At 44.6% G+C, this 18,948-nt stretch overlaps 1 protein-coding gene across 1 annotated transcript; it reads right to left on the reverse strand.

Moving 5' to 3' along the window:
• Window positions 1–12,502: 12,502 nt before the first annotated feature.
• LOC125506869 (cytochrome P450 71C3-like) lies at window positions 12,503–15,356 on the reverse strand. Its single transcript, XM_048671578.1, has 3 exons — window positions 14,746–15,356; window positions 14,001–14,423; window positions 12,503–13,336 (listed from the first exon to the last, which is right to left on the reverse strand). The coding sequence occupies exons 1-3, from the start codon at window positions 15,262–15,264 to the stop codon at window positions 12,704–12,706; spliced, it is 1,575 nt and encodes a 524-aa protein (XP_048527535.1). The 5' UTR covers window positions 15,265–15,356; the 3' UTR covers window positions 12,503–12,703.
• Between the last annotated feature and the right edge of the window lie 3,592 nt (window positions 15,357–18,948).

The following is an 18,948-nucleotide window of genomic DNA, read 5'->3' on the forward strand; positions in this document are numbered from 1 at the left end:
GCTAGACAACACAACCGTACTAGGCCAGCTCCTCTACCTGCAGGAGCATTATGAATTTTCTCTTTATGAGGTTGAAGTTGACAAACCAGTTGAGCTGCCCACTTTCATTGATAGTGTGCGTTCTGGTCAAGATGTTTTCCGACTTGGAAGAGATGAAAATCTGGATCTAACAATAACCCATGGTAGGGTGGAATACATGGTTCCAGATTGGTATGAGAGGTGTCATTACATGTATTTTTCCCGTGATACAAGTCACAGTATGGTATGTTGTATCTTCACTTTATGTTTTCTATTCCGACATTTGTATCTTGTCTACAAACTGTAATATTTGTCACTACTACAATTCTACAGTTTCAGGACGATGGAGGGCTCATCATTGATTTAGAAGGGAGGGTTGTGGGTCTCGTTAACAATCACATTAATGAGACTTTTGTACCTTCTTCAATATTGCATAAGTGCTTTGATTTCTGGAGGAGGTTCAAGTATGTCTTTCCTTTCTTTTACCTATAGTTCTTTGTTAGTTCTGTTGAGTAATACACATGTCTTGTATGGTCAATAATTCGACAATGTTACACCTAAGATTTGTGTGGTAATTCAATTATATTTGGTACAGGTGTATACCTCGGCTCCACCTTGGAATGACTTTTACTTCTATCAGACTTTTAGACCCAATTTGTATTGAGAGGATGAGACGTAAGCATAGCATCGAGTTTGGTCTTATTGTTGAGAAGGTATATAGATCATTATTTCATATCACTCATGTTACTAGTTTCACCTAAAGTTGTTCCTCATATGCATATTATGGAGTAATCATTCGAATTGAATTGCATATTAGGTCTCAAAAGGATCATATGCTGAGAAACTTGGAATCAACAAGGGTGATGTCATTGAAGGTTTTAATGGAAAATATATTTCTACTACAATTGAGGTATGTGCATTGCGTATTTATTAGTTACTTGCCAATCCATCGTAGATTAATCTCCCACGTCAGATTGGGTTAACGGGTTGTTTTATTGTAATCAAAGAGGGAGCACGTAATCATGTGTTTTTAATTAAATGATCTAGTTAATGTGGTGTTAGTTCAACAACCTCCCAATTCATTGCGCTTTCTGCATGGATAAGTATCTATACACAAGTATGTCAGGCTGGTTATTCTAATCAATTTGATGGAAGAGCATATAGCTTACATTATACGGTGGGCACATATGTATCCCGTAGCTAAGATCAAATAAGAGTATATGGTATGTAGGATGTAAATGTGTTAAATTGTACTTCTAGGGGAGTATCCGGTATATGAACAATTAATTTAATAAAAGAGTATGCATATATATGCATTATGAAGCATAGATTACTCTATTGATAATGAAAAGTGTATACACAATTGATGTTCATTTGATAGTATCGAGTACATTTTCTAAAGGGATTACATATTATTGTTGATTTAAATATTCAAGAGTATGGAGCTATAAAAAAGACAAATTCAGCAATGAATAGTGATATTACTGTTTGGCACTATTGAATGCTGATTTGTCTTTTTCATAGCTCACATCCTGTCATGTGTTTGACCCTGAAATTTTGCAGGGCAATAGAACATCACCCTCTTAACATCCCTTCTTTTGAGATTTTTTTTGAAAGTTCAAAACATCGTTTACGCGTGGTTTTCACCGGTCTCCACCGAATATTTGTTTCCGTATGATATTCTCCCAGGTTATGGGAGAACAAGTCAACATTCGGTGGAAACCGGTGAAAACTACACGAAAATATGTTTCAAAGTTTCGAAAAAAATCTCAAAAAAGGATGTTAAGAGGGTGATGTTCTATTGCCCTGCAAAATTTCAGATTCAAACACATTACGGAACGTGAGCTATGAAAAAGGAAAAAAAATCAGCATTGAATAGTGCCAAACAGTAATGTCACTATTCATTGCTGAATTTGTCTTTCCATTGCTCGCATCCCGTAATATATGTTTTTTACTTGAAATTTCACATGACGATGGAACATCATCGTCTTAATATCTCACATATTTTTAGTTTTTTTTGAAACTTTCAAACATAGTTTTCATGAAGTTTTTTTTGAATGTTGGTTTCCGTATGATATTCTCCCAGTTTCCGTATGATATTCTCCCCATGGGTTATACAGTATGCTCTTTTTGGGGAGGTGTTTTTTAAATGAAATATCTGTTGTAGCCATTACGTATTTGAAAAACCACAAAACAAGAAAAATCTGTTGTGAAGGAGAGGGAGAGGGAGAGGGAGAGGAGTGATCGAGTGAGTACACGTGGTCGTAGGGGTGTATTTTTCATATATACATATTTCATGTGACAGACTCTTGGCTTTTATAATTTCTCTAGTTGGAAAACATGTTGATAGACATATGTTGGGATCACTTCGACCAAGGAAATGAATTAAATGAAGAAAAACATGTTTCGGTAAGTTAATTTTATGTTGTAACTATGAATTGCTTAATATATGCTGACCATAGCATTATGAAAAATATGTTTCAGAAATTAATTTTATGGATTCTTCACAGGTAAAAATATTTGATGCTACCAAACTTAGCCGGAAAACTAAAAACTTAACCGTAATTGTATCTGATCATGGAGAAGACATTGTAAAAGGTAAGCATCTCCTCCGTTTTATAAAGGAGTGTTTATTTATTTCACCTTGAAGTCATTGGTGTATATAATCTAAATGTGATGTTTTTATCTGTGTAGGCACTTACCCTATCACGGGAAAATAAGGTATGTCGGTCTCTGTTGTTTCTTGTGCTGGGATCAAGAAGGTAAACATCTTCCCAATATAAATTTTGATTTTGATTACGAGTCTTAATTTATCGCATTTCTCTCTATTAGATTCAGTATGCTTAGCTCTTGGTAAAGTAAATTCACTTATATCACCATGGCAGGTCCAGCACAAATCAATTTTGAACAATAAAAATAAAAAGATCCAGCAAAAAACAAGGAGGAAACCAATAGTAAAGACTGGGAGCATGGAACCAAGGCATTTTACTATGGCAGGGGAAAGTAACAATCAAGTTAAGTTCCTTTACATACTATGAACAGAAGTTGCATGAAGAATAGTGAGGCTCAGACGTTGTTGGTGCAGATCAGCTCCACGATCAAGGTGCCTGACGGCTGGAAGGTGGACATTAGTGATGGCATACACCATGGTTGCAAACTCTAGCATTAAGATACACACAACACAGCTAAATTAGTTGACGATCAAGTCATAAGACTATGTATGCTTTAGCTAGGATCTAAAAGGACTGAATAAAATGGATTGCCCTGAGCGATGTGAGCAAGTCGACGTCGATATTAACCTCGTCCATGATATATTGGTAGACTGACAGCTTTCCAAGACCACCTGCGGTGTGTTATGAAAGAGATACAAAAATATGTTAATAGTTTTGAAAAGTATTGTTGCATCGGGCCTGGTGTTGTTTTGGTCGCAAGCCATTGAAAAATAGAAACTAAAAAGCACAAAGTAATGCTGATTTTGTTGCCTCAAACTATGCCTGAATATGTGTCACTTTGCCAGACTGTTGTCAAAAAATGATGTGGCATCCCTGTTAATGCCTCAACCTATATATAAGAGTCTTGCTTCCTGGGTGCATCAGCGTGCATATATAAAGGATAGTAAAATAAGAAAAAATGGGAATAAATGCCAGCAAAGTTTGTTCGTGTTGTTGACTGGGAATACATCTAGGTGATAGAAAAAAGATGATTAGGTGACAATGTGCAGAAAAGTGGCACAGTTCAGTTTAATAAAAAAAATGTGGGCCAGATGCTGAAAATTTTGGCCCAATATGTTGTCTTGCTGCATGCTACATAATGTGTTTTATTACCCAACATGATATATTAAGGCTAGACAACATCAAGCCAAAAAATGTAGGCAACTTATGCCAAGTTGCCAACAAATGTGACGAACACGATGTACTGCGTTGGTGCGACATAGTTTATTAGAGCTGGCAACATCTGACTATGACAGTTTATGGTGCCCAAAAAGAATTAACACTACATGATTACTTTGTGTGCTTTGCTACACTCTATAGCTTTGGCAAATAATATGTTGGCTCTGTATTATGGTGTCTCAATTTTGTAAGAAATTAGAGGTGGAGAACCATAACTATGTATTTTACACCAAAGAAAAAGAAAATCACACATAAGGTATTTGCCGTTTCAAAAAGTCATATTTACTCAACCAATAAAAGTCCAGAATGGTCAGGTTGTCTCCAACTATCAAGCCTCAATCAAAACAGGAAAAGTGAACGTCTGCTAGTGGCGGTAAAGCAGTGTCGTCCCTTTTTCGATTTGTCAATGTTACTCGTAGATTGGATCATCTCCCAGGTCCCAGCAAGTGAAAAAACTACCCATCACTCCACAAAATTAGCACTCTAAAACCTCCTGCTGCAAAAAAAAAAGTGAGTCATAATTATTAACTACTCAAGAATTAAAATGGTTAGCTGGATTTACATGTGACGAACATAATGTGTTCCATTGAGCAAACATGTTGTTTTGGTTAGGCAACAAAGCCAACATCCAATGGAAAAGAGAAACTGTGAGGACAGTTTGAAATAACTCCTAGGATGGTTCAGGATGTATCCTTGAACGTTCAGAAAATTCTATGATTTGATCGTTGCGTACATCTCTACTCCTCTAAAAGACCAAGTTGGTGGTGATGCTGTGCCTGCCATCAATCATTTTCGATCATCAGATCTATGTCCGACGCACAGAAGCTACCCACTTCACATCTGCAACCAGAACTCCAGAAGTACTCGATCCTTCTCGAAAAGGGGAGAAGCATGGAACCAAACTGGCCGCTGCCGCTCCACACGCGCCGACGCTGGTCGCTCCAAACGCCTCTCCTGACTCCACTCTGGCTCAGCAGCCCCACCTCTACCGCCACCCCTCCTCCTCCGACGCCGACATCAGCAAGTACACCGCCGGCGCGGCCTGTCCCCCAAGTCCACGACGCTTGTTGTTGCCTCCTCTTCTGATGCAGCAGCCCCGCTGCTCACCACCTCCTCCTCCCCCTACCACGTCTCCATCAATGTCCACGCCGGCAAGTACGCTGTCGGAGCCGTCCTTCCCCCGAGTGCGCAACGCCTCTCCCGCATCCTCCTCTGATGCAGAAGCCCCATCACCTCCCCCTCCTCCTCGCTGTCTCCACCATCGCCGACCTTTGCGCATGCCGGCTACGTGCTACACATCCTCGGCGGCCGCGCCGACGTGCTCCACGTTCTTCCAATTCGAGTACGAGCTGCTCCCCGAGGACCTCTTTGTCGTCTGCAATTGAAGCCACACCCGCACTAGTTTTTGGGAAACGAGTCTGTAGGCAAAAGCCGTGGAAACCATCCGTTAAGTCTAGCATTTTTGCACACCCGCGTCATCCTCCAATCGAGTCGGTCCGTCTCGGAGATGGCTGCTGGTCTGGTCTCTGGTGTGATCTGTGATGTTGACGTGGAGGAACTATGCTCTGCTATTGCCATCTAGTAATAATATTCTTTGTGAAGGACCAAGGTATGGGTGTGGTGGCCGAATAGTAAAATCTTCTATACGTTTCATCAGTTCTTGCTTTATATCTGTTAGATAATCCTTGCTTGTGCAAGTGCATAGATGTTCTGGTGGTAACAAATGAAACTGTCTTCTAAAGTATCCATAAGCAGTGGCCACTGGTTTCAATTATTTATCCAGAATCTTCTCGAGGATTAAATTTTGAGTATTGTATGTATATAAATGTTGGTATATGCCTCTCTGAACCAGTATCCACACAGGCAACTCTATGTTGCTCTTTGTAGAGATACATCTAAAAGTAATATATTTTTTCTTACTTTCTCGGATAAGAAAAAGGAAGGCCAGTCCAACCCTTTGCAAATTTTACAAAGAAATGATCTACAAATAAGTCTCAATTTGTAGTCCAAGGTATAAAGGAAGTACAATTTGGTGGCAGTAAAAAAACTATTTATCTAATAAGGCATGTCATCTAAAATTGCTTCTCATGTACGGTTCTGAAGTTTGTGCAGAGGACTTCTAGAAAATATAACTTTAGATACTTGCTTTAGTGTTCATGATATGTTTGAAAAACAAATCATACATGTGTTTTAACTTATTTTTTGGTAGTTCTCTTTGTTACTCCCGCTGTTCAAAAAAATTGGATGACGCCTACAGCAGGTCTCATTGTCATGGAAGCCCCTCCTTTGCTTGGTAGCTCCACATCCAATTTTTCAGCTCACACGCCAATTTTTTTCCCTTGATGTCAGTTACCGGCATCTTTTTTTTTGCAGAATCTTGATTGATGTAAGAAAGTTACAAGAGGCCTGGTACATTTTTTTTATGTGTGTATATGCACATGTACACTCGCTACTTCTATATGCACGTGATTCCAAAGCATCTCTTACTATACATTTTGCTTTGTTTAAATATATACACTACAAGCTCAGTTTTTTCCTTTGTTTGAATGTAACACAGGCAATTATGTATGCAGTAGTGATTATATGATGTCCTTTATATAAAATCACATGACTTCGTCAGGCATATGCACATATATACTCAGTATCAGCTCCAACTACACTTGGATTTTTGGTTCTCACCAAATCACTGAAATATTTGAAAATTGATGATTTGCATGGCAGGTCCAAAAGATGTTCGATAAGCTTAGGAGTTTCCCGGAGAAACCCTTGGATTTAGGTCTGAAGCTGAAGAACTACAAGGTCAAAGAAGCAGCAAGTCTTGCGCCTCAAATGTTATAGCCCTCGTGCCAACAAAGTGCTAAAGGAAAACAAAAAGGTTGGTATCCTACTTTACCGCCTGGCAAAACAATCTGCTTGCATATTTCTTAATTTGTACCTGGCCATTTATGTCCAACTTGCAATGAGTGGTCGACAGCAGTAACATGCTATACCATCATTCCATATGTCGTTCCTGGCTGCGCTGATGCCGCTCCTAACTGCAATCATCCCTCCATAAGTTATGTGTTTCTCCTATCAGCTCCAAGAAATTGGTCATTTTTTGGAGTAGAGATGTGTATCAGATATGTGTGCAATTGAAACCGCGCTCTCTCCTAAACATGTGATTTGCTAAATGTTTAGAATGAATCGGTTGCGGATCCGCATAGCACCTTGTGAGCTGCACATTTAGACTTTCTGTTTGATTCTTTGTAGAAGCTCGCAGTTCATCCTGGCTGAAATTCACTGTACTCCATCCCTCGGGTTGGTACCAGATTTGCTATTCAGTATCTAGACCATATTTTAATTGTGACGTGTGTTAGATTTTTGTACTTGGCCTGATTTGGTGTAAGGTAAATAGAGGATCATGATCAAGGATGACTAAGTGTATTATTTAGTAGATAAGTTCTCGAGTCCCACACTTTGTATCAAGTACTTTAACTTCCCAGTCTTTGAAAAAAATATTAGTTTGTATTTAACATAAATTGAGATAATCACTTTTACAAAAAAAAAATATGCGTACTTGTGTTGTTGTGTGAGATCTACTTGGAAGTGCTATATGATAAAATATATGTAGCATTAATAATATCCTTCTGATTTGTTGTCTGATATTTGCTAATGAGTGCAGTGTCTCCCAAACCCCGTGAGTTCATATCTCATTTTTAATCTCTCAAGTAAATTTTTTCATGACTTCAAGCTGTGCCTCCCAACTCCAAGATGATGTGTTATCCCAAACCCCATGAGTTCATATCTCACTTTTAATCTCTCAAGTAAATTTTGATATTGTGTAAGTTCTATAAGCTTGAAATCCCATGGAAAATAGTGCTATTCTTTTTCCAAGACACTCATATGCCTACATGAACCAGTAAATTATTGGAATGTTTCTTAAAGAAGTACTCCTTTGTAAACTAATATAAGATCTTTATCTATTAGTTTACAGAGGGAGTACATCTTAATTGGTTTAGTTCCATGGCAGAGCAAATCCTATCTGACTCTTATCGTGGGCTAGCATAGCATGGTCAGAGATGAGACCGAGGGCTCGAAGTGGAGCCAGAGACTACGCGACCAAATTAGATATTTGTGCATTATATGGTGTCTTGGCAGATTTAGATTCCCCTTAAAAAATGATGCCATTGACTTTATGTTGAATACTATTTCGGGGTTACGAGGCAACAACCGCTAGACCAAATTCTGTAATTTAGCATGTTCAGCGCATTCTGGTTGTGAATAGGTGTATTTTAGTTCAAGGATTATGTGTGCTTGTGGGCACTTGCAGTTTACGTTTTGTCAAATTTTGCTCACTTCTTGTGCAGTTATTTGATTGCTATTTGACCTACATCATTTGCAAATATTTATGTTGTTGGTTTTCCTTAATTTTTTGTAGGTTCGATGAGATCTAAATGGTTGGCTGAGAAGAAGGATTTTATTAGTTGGAAACCGTATGTTTGATTGTGCTAGATGTGTACCTATCAACTACTCCCTCTGTTCCAAAATAGATGACTCAACTTTATACTAACTTCGTAGGGAGTATATGGCATCGATTTGATCAATGTCTCAGTACATTCTTGTGTTTTTTCTTATTTTTCGTGATTCCGTAGCGTAGCACAGGCATCTTACTAGTTAGGCTATGGAATGTTGTGGTCACCAAAATTGTAGTGTGTAGCTTGTAGACCTGGAAATTGCTACGCCTTTTTTTCAGTTCGTGTGTGATTTAGATTCTTTTTCCCTTGTAGAGATTGGGCTGAACTAAGACGTTGAGCTGCTGGAGGCCTACATTGCATCCGAACATGAGTTATTCAGAGGCCATCTATTCAACTCCACTGGACAGGTAAGAGAATTCTGCATGGAGGAAGTGAGACGCACTCCCAGTTCATCCTGCCCACAGACATCATCCCTTTCATCCAGAACAATGCAATCCCCCCTCCGCCACCATCACCATGAGCATCACCTTCACCTCCTGGGGTCCATGACGAGGAGGAGGTCCCAAGCGCGGTCCTAAAAAAGATGATAAGATGGGTCACTCGGATACTATAAAACGATATCATTCTTGTGCCCATGACAAGGGCAAGGCCGCCGCTGCAGGTGGGTCCAGTTGAAGGTATGTGCTTAAGTCCCACGGCAAGGGCATGGCCACCGCTGCAGGTGGGTCCGGCCGGAAGTATGTGCTTAGACCCCGGGCATGACCAGTTGGCTACTTAATTAATTCCCAGGCTAGAGCATTGTTGGTCGAGTGGCCACGAAACTCTTTTAGATTTTGATACGCATCTATAGTTTTGAGCTAGCTGAATGATGAAAGACATGGTGTTTCTCTTTATTATCAACCTCGCTATGCGTACGATGAATTTTCGTCCAACACTCCGTACGACTAGAGACAAATCACAGATTATTAGTTTGTGGGCCATAGCATCTGCTCTCTGGTCGTACCAGTGTCCGATTAAAAAGAATCGTACGTATAGCAGTTTTGCTTTATTATCTACGTGATGAACAAGTTTTGTACGCATTTGTTGTTCTTCCACATTTATTGGGACATTCCACCCAACTAGCCATGATTGGTTAGACTTTCTTTATATTAAATTTACAATAACCACTTTGCATTGAAATTTGGTTAAGCTCTTGAACACTCTTTATACTAATTTTTCTGGACCCGAAGCAAGTTACAATACAACCTTTTATACTAAATCTTTGTATACAAATTCTTTTTATACTAAATTTTTATACTTAGGAAAATTAATTATACCATACTATAGTTTGGAACCAAAAGTATCATAATATCATTTCAATGAGCATAATTTTCTAGTATTTATCTACCATAGTTAAGCAGATAATAAGGTGTCTAAATAGTACTTATAGAGTGAATTATTATACAAATAGAATGTAAGTCAATGGAAAATTTCTTCCGCTATTCAAATTTTACAATGTAAATAATATTTTTTGAACATTAAATAAATTAAATATTATAAAAGCATATATATCCGCATGTGTGTGGGTGTTTTCATAGATATTTTACAATCATTAAGTATCATTGTACAAAATTTCAAATCATACACTCTAACAAATATCTTAATAATAGTTTATAGTGCAAAACTAGGTAAGCATATCTATAGAAACTTCTTGGGTATTGAGGGTGTCCTGGACTAGGGCTAATAACCTATACGGCCTGCTACGATGGGTCAAAGTAAAAACCTACTAGCCACTGCCTGGAGGATATCCGAAGTTGTGGACCCCACCGTGAGGAAGGGGAAACTCACCAAAGACTTGGCGTATACTTCAAGAATACCTCTTGTAGTTCTCGTGTTTATTCCTAATTGGCAACCGGTCATGTGTAAACCTAGGTACCCCGGTGCCTATATAAGCCGGGGGGTTTAGTCCGTAGAGGCAAGATTATGAGCCTTAGGGTTTAGAACAGAACATATGATCTCGAGGTAGGTCATCATGTACTCAATACTCCATCAATATAATCAATGTAGGATGTAGGGTTTGACCTCTTAGAGAAGGCCCGAACCTGGGTAAACATCGTCTCCCTTATTTCCTGTTACCCATCTTTCTAGATCCACAGCTTAGTACAGACATTGGTGGCCCATGCAGGTCCTGCTGTGTGGTCAAAAAGGATCGATGGCTCATCTTCAGATCAACGATAACATCGGCTATGAAGACATCTTTGTCCCCAGCCAGCTTTTCGCGTTCGGCAGTGTCGTTCTTCCCGCCAACTCGACCGACCATCTTGACCGTGTTGAATGCTTCACCCCGAACCAAGTCATTATGTTTAGGAATTTGGTCAAGCTCTTGAACACTATTTATATTGTTTTTTTGGACCCAAGGCAAGTTACAATACAACCTTTTATACTAAATCTTTTTATACAAGGGCATTGTCATAGTGGTGGTCTCATTGAGCTCGAAGGCAAACCACAAGTTTGGCTTGCCAGATCGGATAGTGGTGGCATGTGGCGTCGTCTACCTTCTTGGAGACACGGTTTTGGAGCTCATATTTGTCAGAGACATCTCGAAGGCATAGCATTGTCGGATCACTACGTAGACTTGCACCTTGCGATGCCCTGTGCTGGTCCATAAGGACGCACCCGCCGCCGCGACCCGCTGGCATCGACACGGTAGATACGACGCCGCTCCATCTTTGGACCCCTCATGCCAACACTTGTTGCATGAACGATGCCCCAAGAGGGGGTGTGACGCCAGAGGCCAACGTCATCCGATTCAGGAGACCCATATACAGGGTTTCCCCTAGAGCAAACGACCCTTCCCAATGGGTCCATGCGGTGATCCAATGCTGTTATGCCTTCAAGATCTGTCCGGTAGATATGAGCTCCAAAACAGTGCCTCCAAAAAGGTAGACGACAACACATGCCGCCACTGTCTAGTCTGGCAAGCCAAAATGAGGTTTCCCTCGGAGTTCGATGAGACCGCCACCGTGACAATGACCTCTAAAGGAGGTTAGTGGTGTTCGACCCTGCACCACTATGCCGGCGGATCTGGGCAAAAAAATTCTACTCAGCGATAGTGCCTTCGAACCAGGGGAGCAGGAGGCAGAAGCGCTCGTCAGAAACGCCCACTAACGTACAAGGAATGGCCGCATCAGGCAAAATAAGTCCAGGGACATGGCCCGAACCCATCCAACCCGAACCGATTAAAGGTGCCGCCGCTAACAGGGAGAGAATCTGGGCACGCTAGCGTTGGATCCGCCGCCACCGCCTGCGGCCCGTCACTGCGCCATCCGATGCATGCCGTGGAACTAACACGCCATGACACCCGGTTTGCGCCACGCCCAAGACACACAACAGTGCGGTGTTGAGATCTCCCAAATTTTTCCATAAAATCTCTAGAGTTATTTTGGCACCAACGTTTATGAGTAATACAAGAATTAGGTTCCTCCATGAACTATTTGATCTCCTTAACAAAGGAAGTGTGTCTCGATCTGTTGCAAACCCTGCTATTGAGATCATATTAACCGCCTCGAGAAAATCGCACCTGACATTAATTGCAAAGTTACTCCATTATATCACCAAAGATAGGCCTTCACGAAGAGCCAAGAGTTCAGTCTCCAAAGCAGCATTGCAAACAAGGATCTGTAGGCACGCACTAAAAATAATAGCAGCTTCATGGTCACGAAGAACCATGCCAGCACACGCAGCACCAAAGTTTTGGTTACCGCTCGATATTTCGAGTTACCGAGTTTTTTGCCCCCCCCCCCCCCCCCGGGGTAAATGGGCGTTTCGAGCAAAACAATCAGAATTTTTTGAATTTAAACTACCAACGTATAGTTAAGTAGCGTGGAAACTGATAAAAGGCACCTGTGAGTCAATGGTCTAGCTGTTCTTGGGCCACAGCCTATTCGCGCAGTAGTCATGTGTTTGAATCCCGTTGCTGCCATCTCACAACAACAATAGTCATGGGCACGAATAGTTCTGAACTTCTGATGCCAGGAAGATCCCACACGGCTATGCTTTTACAACAAATCTCACAACAACAATGCATTCACTTATATGAAAAGGAAAATTTTGACTACAAAAAGACAAGTCCATATGGCCTTACCTCAAAAGCACATAATATAAGTCCATCACAACTCAAATGGATTATTTTCCATGACTACTACAACATAACTGCACTATAACCAGTGCATTGAACTTCTCATCCATCTTCTCGATCGACAACAACAATACATGGACAACATGCTTATTTTAGGCCCCACCTTAATTATTGCGCGCAAATCTAAATAGGCTTACACTTGGAATCAGGGGCACTACTAGTTATTAGACAATCTTTGGAACAAGGTAGAGTTTCTCATTTCGGCGAAGCATCAGCCCGAACGTCTCGGCCATACTAACCTTTCCACCAGTACCCTCTTTCTCATTGGGAACCTCCCAATCAAAATGGTACATGAGATTTACTAGCATGATCTCCATTGTTGCAAGTGCGAAATTTGCCCCGGGGCAAATCCTGCGTCCGGATCCAAATGGCAGATACTTAAAATCTTGACCCAGGTTGCCAGATTTCTCCTGACCATCTTGTAGGAACCTCTCCGGCATGAAATCCTCTGGTCTCTCCCAAGCTTTTGGGTCTCTCCCGATGGCCCAACCGTTCACAAGGATACGCGTTTTGGCGGGTATGTCGTATCCGTCGATGTTGCAGTCAGCGGTGGAGTAGTGTGGGAGGAGTAAAGGCCCTGGTGGGTGCAAGCGCAGGGCCTCTTTCATGGTTGCCTTTAGGTAGGGCAGGCTGCTGAGGTCCTCCTCCGTAATCATGTCCAACCTTTTGCCCTTGGATGATGCAAACGTCCTTACCTCGGTTTGAAGTTTCTTCATAACATGTCTGTTGTTGATAAGCTCAGCCATGGCGTATTCCAGCACCAAATACGATGTTTCTATGGCTGCCTCAAATATGTTCTGTAAAGATCAAACAAAAGGTCAACTTTTAGTATACAATCATGTGTGCATATGTAGTAATAAGTAGTATGGGCTATATATGCAAAAACATGGACACTGTATATGGATTTGTATGGCCCATGCATGCCGCTGAAGGGCCTGTGCGAGCTGTGCGCTCGCACAGGACCCCAAATAGGGTCCATATACTATATGTATTAGTCTGAAAAAAATCAGTTTTGGGCCAACGTTTACTCTGTCCCTGATGCACTCCCTTTTGCGCTTGGTCCTGGTGCCTTAAAACTTAAGAATAAACAAAAATAAGGAGAAGATGCTCAATCTCAAAGGGGTCAGTTTATTGGTTTAGTATTTTGCATTCGTACTTGAGAATTTTCTAAACAATGTATGAAATAAAATAAAGTTAAATTATATAAATATTAATTATGCTTGAGTTATACTATTTTTTCCAAATATTAGGGCCTATTTTCCTTTTCGCACCGGGGCCCCGAAATCCTGGAGATGACATGGGCTATATATAACTTTTAAATCAACCTTTGAGTTTACAATGGAAAAACTGTATATAACTTTTGCAATGGAAAAACTATATATAACTTTTAAATCAACCATGAATTTGCAAATGGAAAAAATATAAGTGAAATAAATAAATTAAAAAGAAACAAGCACGCACCATCAAGAGTGACTTGACATTATTTTCGGTGAGACCGTACTCTTGCTGTAGAGAGAGGAAAACATGGATGAAGTCGGCGGAATTATCTTGCTTCAAGTTGATGTGCTCCTTGATGACCTCTTCCAGCAAAGCGTCCCACTTGTTGAGGTGTCGCTGAACCTTCCAGCACACCAGCCTGAAGAGCACCTCCGTCAGTGGCCACCTAGGGATGAAGTTCTCAAGGTTGAATCCCACGAGAAGGTCGACGTTGGTCTCGGTCATCTCTCTGAAGAGCGTGTTGCGGCCTTTCTTCCGGTGGGTTGCTCCCAGCACCGAACGGCTTACGACGTCGTTGGTGTAGGCCGCCAGAAACTCGCTCATGTCCACCGCCGTGGATGGAGCGTTGGTTGCCGCCTCACGAATCTTGTCGACAACGAGGCACACCTGCAATAGTATAGTGCATTAAAAGCAAGCCAGGGAGCCAGCCGGATAAGTAGTGATTTTCACTTTCTGATGAATTTCAGTGATCTCAGTTTGCATTTCGGCCAAAGGGGCGAAACATGCACTGGAATAAACCAAATAAACCTTTTTTAAAAATATATTGAAAAATATTTTAATTCATGTGTACAACTGAAATTACTGAAATATTTCAACCGAACGGAAATTCAGTGGATTTCATGGAAATCTCGCTGAATGTGAAAACCATCACTAAGTATAGGTATGGTTGAAGATCAACGGGGAAGTATCTAAGTATAGGTATACATACCTCTTCTTGACGGCCATGGCGGAAGGAGTGCACCTTCTTGGCGCTGAGCAGGTGCGTGTTGACGAGCTTCCTGGTGTGCTGCCAGTACTCGCCCAGGGGCGAGAAGGCGACGTCGGTGGTGTTGTAGCGCAGGATGTGGGAGGCCATGGACCACGGGCGCGACGCGAGGATGTGGTCGTGGGTGCGCATGACGGCCTCGGCGGCGCTGGGCGAGGACACGATGACGGTGGGCACCGCGCCGGCGCGGAGGAAGAGGAGGCCGTTGTGGCCGTACTTGTCGACCAGGTGCTGGAGGGATATGTGGGTCTGGGCGCCGATGTGGTGGAGATGGCCGATGATGGGAAGGCTGCCCGGAGGCGAAGGCGGGAGCCGCAGCTCGCGTGAGGCCTTGGTGGAGCTCCTTACCGATGCTAGCAGTAACAGTAGTAAGGGTACTACGACGAGGAGCAGCCCCGCCGGCGAGGACATGCCATGGCCGACGGCGAGCTGCAGGTAGCGGTGGGCTGCTTCAAGAGCCATCTATGGCGTCCACAACTGACCAGGAAGCTAGCGAGGCCTGCAATGGCTCCAATGGGTTGGGTTCCTACTCATGCATCTCTCTCTATATAAATAAACATGCCCGGCCTCGAGCTCTTCATCAATTATGTCTACGTAATCATCAGAATTTCACTGCTGGTGCAGTTTTTGCGACAGGCCGGCTGGGCGAGGTATTCACTCCAGCCACACAACTTGTCTAGAAAAAAAAAACCGTAGTACTCATTTGCACTTCCATTGCTTTTCCGTGTATAAACTGCGAGGCCTCTGTTCGGTCCCAGTCCCAGTACTCTCTGCGAAGTGACTGTGTAGCTTTGCTGTCAAAAAAAAAAAAAAACAACTGTAGCTCAGCTTGTTAGAGCATCTCCTGTCGCGCCCCCAACAGGCCCTTCCCACACGATTTTTTAACGTCGGCGGACGAAAATCGGCCCAGTCGTGTTCCCAGGAGCTAGTTTTTCGCCGGGTTGGGCCGAAATAATAGCCGGCGCACCCAAGCCGAACCCGGCGCGCTTGGGGGCGCCTGGGGCGCCAGCACAAGCGAAAAGGGGCGTGGGGCCGCTCCGTCAGCGAGAGGAGGGCCTTTCCCGCCGAATCTTCCCGCTTTCCCCCCAGCTTCCCTCTCATTCTTTCCACTCCTCCCGCCAATCTTCCTCCTCGTCCCCTCCCAGCCGGCCGCCATGCCGCCGAAGAAATACGTGATCCCCGCGCTGCGACGGCTGCGACCACCGCCATAGCCCAGCCGAAGCAGAGGAAGCCGAGGGCGCCACCGTCCAAGCCCCCGGGCATGTCCAACGCCGGCTGGAGGGCTGAAGTTCAGCACCGGGAGGCTGTTACCACCGACCGGCGGAACAGGGCCAACGCCAAGAAGGCCAGGGACAACGCGGCGCGGCTCACGGCTGCGACGGTGGCGGAATAGGCGGAGCGGTCGGCCAAACAAGAGGCGGCTCGCCTAGGGATGATGAACCCGCCCGAGGGCCACGGCCAGTACGTGCCCTGGAGCCAGCCGAGCATCGGTTCGCCGGCTGGCTTCTCGTCGTCGCCGCAACCCTGGGGCTGCACGCCGTCGCCGGGCTATGCCGATGGTGACGCGCATGGTGGGTTCAACCCCAACATCACCTTCCCCCATGGTCACCCGGCACAGCGCACGCCCTCGCCTGCCTTTGCCGGAGTACAGTACCCCCCGTACAACTACTCCCCGCCGGCGTATGCATCCTCCCCGACACCCCCTCTCCGCCGTGGTGCGCCGCCCTTCTCTCAAGCCTCCACGTCGCATCCCGGCGACACCGACGCGACCGAAGCCGACATGGACGACATCATCACGGCCGGCTCGGCCGCCGCAGCCGCGTCCCCCGGCTTTACTACCCAGGACGACCAAGTGGACCTCAACGGTGACATGGACGGCGAGCTCGAGTACGGCGAGGACGAGCCGGAGCCGGAGGAGGATGAGGACAAGGAGGAGGAGGAACCGGCGCCTGCTCTGGCGAGGAAACGGAAGAAGAGGAAGGGGGCGACCAGGACCGGCGAGCCGCGCATCAAGTGGGCATCCAAGCAGGACGAGTTCCTCGCCGAAGCATGGAAAGTCGTCTTCCTCGACCCGATCACCGACACGAACCAGAGCATCGACACGTATTGGGACCGCATCAAGGCCGAGTTCGACGAACGCAAACTCATCGACCCCTACTTCAAAGGCGTGTACATGCAGCACGGAGCGAAGGCAATGGCGAACCATTGGTGGCTTATTCAATCAGCGTGTAACAAATGGCATGGGATCGTCGAGGAGACCGCGGCTTGTCTGGAGAGCGGCACCAGCGTCGAGGATCAGGTATGGATCGCCGGCCTCTCCTTTTTAATTTCGCCGGGCGCACGCCGCTCACTAGTAGTCCCTCGACGCAGCTTGTGCGGATGTTCGGCATGTTCCGGCAGGACAGCAGCGACCAAGATTTCAAATACCTCCACGTCTTCAAACGGATCGAGAAGTGCGACAAGTGGCGGATGTCCGGCGCACCCTCGCCAAGGCCAAGGAGACCTACAAGTCGGACGCGCCAACGCCGGGCGCGGGAGAAGGGCGCCCCGAGGGCAACAAGGGGGCCAAGCAGGGGAAACAGGCCGACTCGGCTACCACGCGCGTGCAGGAGTCCATCAAGCATTGCCTCACCGACGCACAGGCCCGGGCCACCCTACATCAAGAGAAGACCGAGGGTAGGTGGTCGGCGTTGATGACGAGCAGCGCCGTCAAGCTCGACCTACTCCGGACGAACGTTGCCGCGAAGAAGAGGAACGCCGACCTGGCTTTCCTGCTGGGCGGGGCGGACATGCTCCAGAGCAACAACGAGGCGGTCAAGGCGTAGTACTTGGCGGAGCGCGGTCTCATCCTGAACCAGCTGCCGTCAATGGCGCCGCCAACTCCCACTCCTACGGCGATGCCGCCGCCAAGCCCGAGCGATGATGCCTCCACGACGCCCAACAGCACAGAAGCCGAGCCGACGCCGCCCAGCACAGAAGCAGCTCCGACAGCGCCTAGCCCGCGCACCCCCACGCCGGAGGACGATCCCGCCGTGTGATGCGGTGTACGCCCGCCCTCTCTTTTTTGTACGCCGAACTTTCCCATTCGATCGCCGAACTATGGCAAGAAGATGATCGCCGAACTAGGCCTATGTGATCGCCGGACGTGTGGCATTTTTTTGTGAGCGGGAATGACCAAGTTTGAATTTGCCGCGGCTTGGGGGGCGCCGCCTGGGGGCGTGGCTGGGAGCTAGGTCGCCCCCAGGGGCCAATCTAGCATCGGCTCGCTCCCAGGCGGCTCTTTTTCGACGCCCTAGGGAGTCGAACGGCTGGAGATGCTCTTAGGTTTCTTGTGGTGAAACTTGTCCATCTGGTTGGTTAGGTTCTTTGTCATGCAACTTGCCCGTCCGGGTTCAAGTTTTAAATTTGGCATGGATGCTTGCACTTTTCTAGGTTTAAAAGCTTTATTGTTTTACCAGTAAACTGTGTGTTCGTCGGTAGCAAGGCCATACTGATTTCGTTAATCTCAAGATCTGTCGGCTCAGTCTTTTGTGGTGCCAGTAGTGGTTGGGTGTATGTGCTTCCGTTTCTAGGGATGAGTATGTGTACGTGTTTGTGACCGCCTACATCCACACCATGTTATTTAGCAAAAAGAATATTATCTCTGCATGTTAATTCACTGTTTACTATTTTTCTTTCTAATTTACGCCATTTCTGGAGTGTTCAGCTTGGTGCATAATTATTTAATATTGTTAATGATTGAAATTTAGACCAGGCATCCTCAAGATTCATGTAAAATATTGTCAATGATTAAGGATAATAGATAATACCCCGCCCGTTCTTGCGGGAATTATTTCCTTTATGTTTTGATGAAATTAGAAAATAAGTATTTGATTGTTGCATAGATGTAAAATATTCATGGAATATAAGTAGTTTAACAGAGGTTTCACATCCATGTTTTGGTGGATCTTTTCCCATGCGAAAATGCTCCACTTACGCTCTATCTACGCTAAGAGTCTTACGGACAGAGATGTTGCCTCCTAATTTGTCCCTCCCTCCCAGATTTCCAGGGTGGGGCCTCCTTCTCCCAAATTAAGTGATGCCATCTCTGCCTGTACTCTCTCCATCCTTAAAAGAGTGTACGTCCAATTGTGTTGGAAAGTCAAA

This window comes from Triticum urartu, chromosome 5 (genome assembly GCF_003073215.2).
Source record: "Triticum urartu cultivar G1812 chromosome 5, Tu2.1, whole genome shotgun sequence".
NCBI classification, from domain to species: domain Eukaryota; kingdom Viridiplantae; phylum Streptophyta; class Magnoliopsida; order Poales; family Poaceae; genus Triticum; species Triticum urartu.

Bases quoted from the DNA above. Each gene is read 5' to 3' on its own strand.
- LOC125506869 (XM_048671578.1), bottom strand. From the start codon at position 15,264: ATGGCTCTTGAAGCAGCCCACCGCTACCTGCAGCTCGCCGTCGGCCAT. The intron at 14,424-14,745 runs GTATGTATACCT...ATACTATTGCAG, and splicing joins GCCATGGCCGTCAAGAAGAG to GTGTGCCTCGTTGTCGACAA. The intron at 13,337-14,000 runs GTGCGTGCTTGT...TGATCTTTACAG, and splicing joins ATGTCAAGTCACTCTTGATG to AACATATTTGAGGCAGCCAT.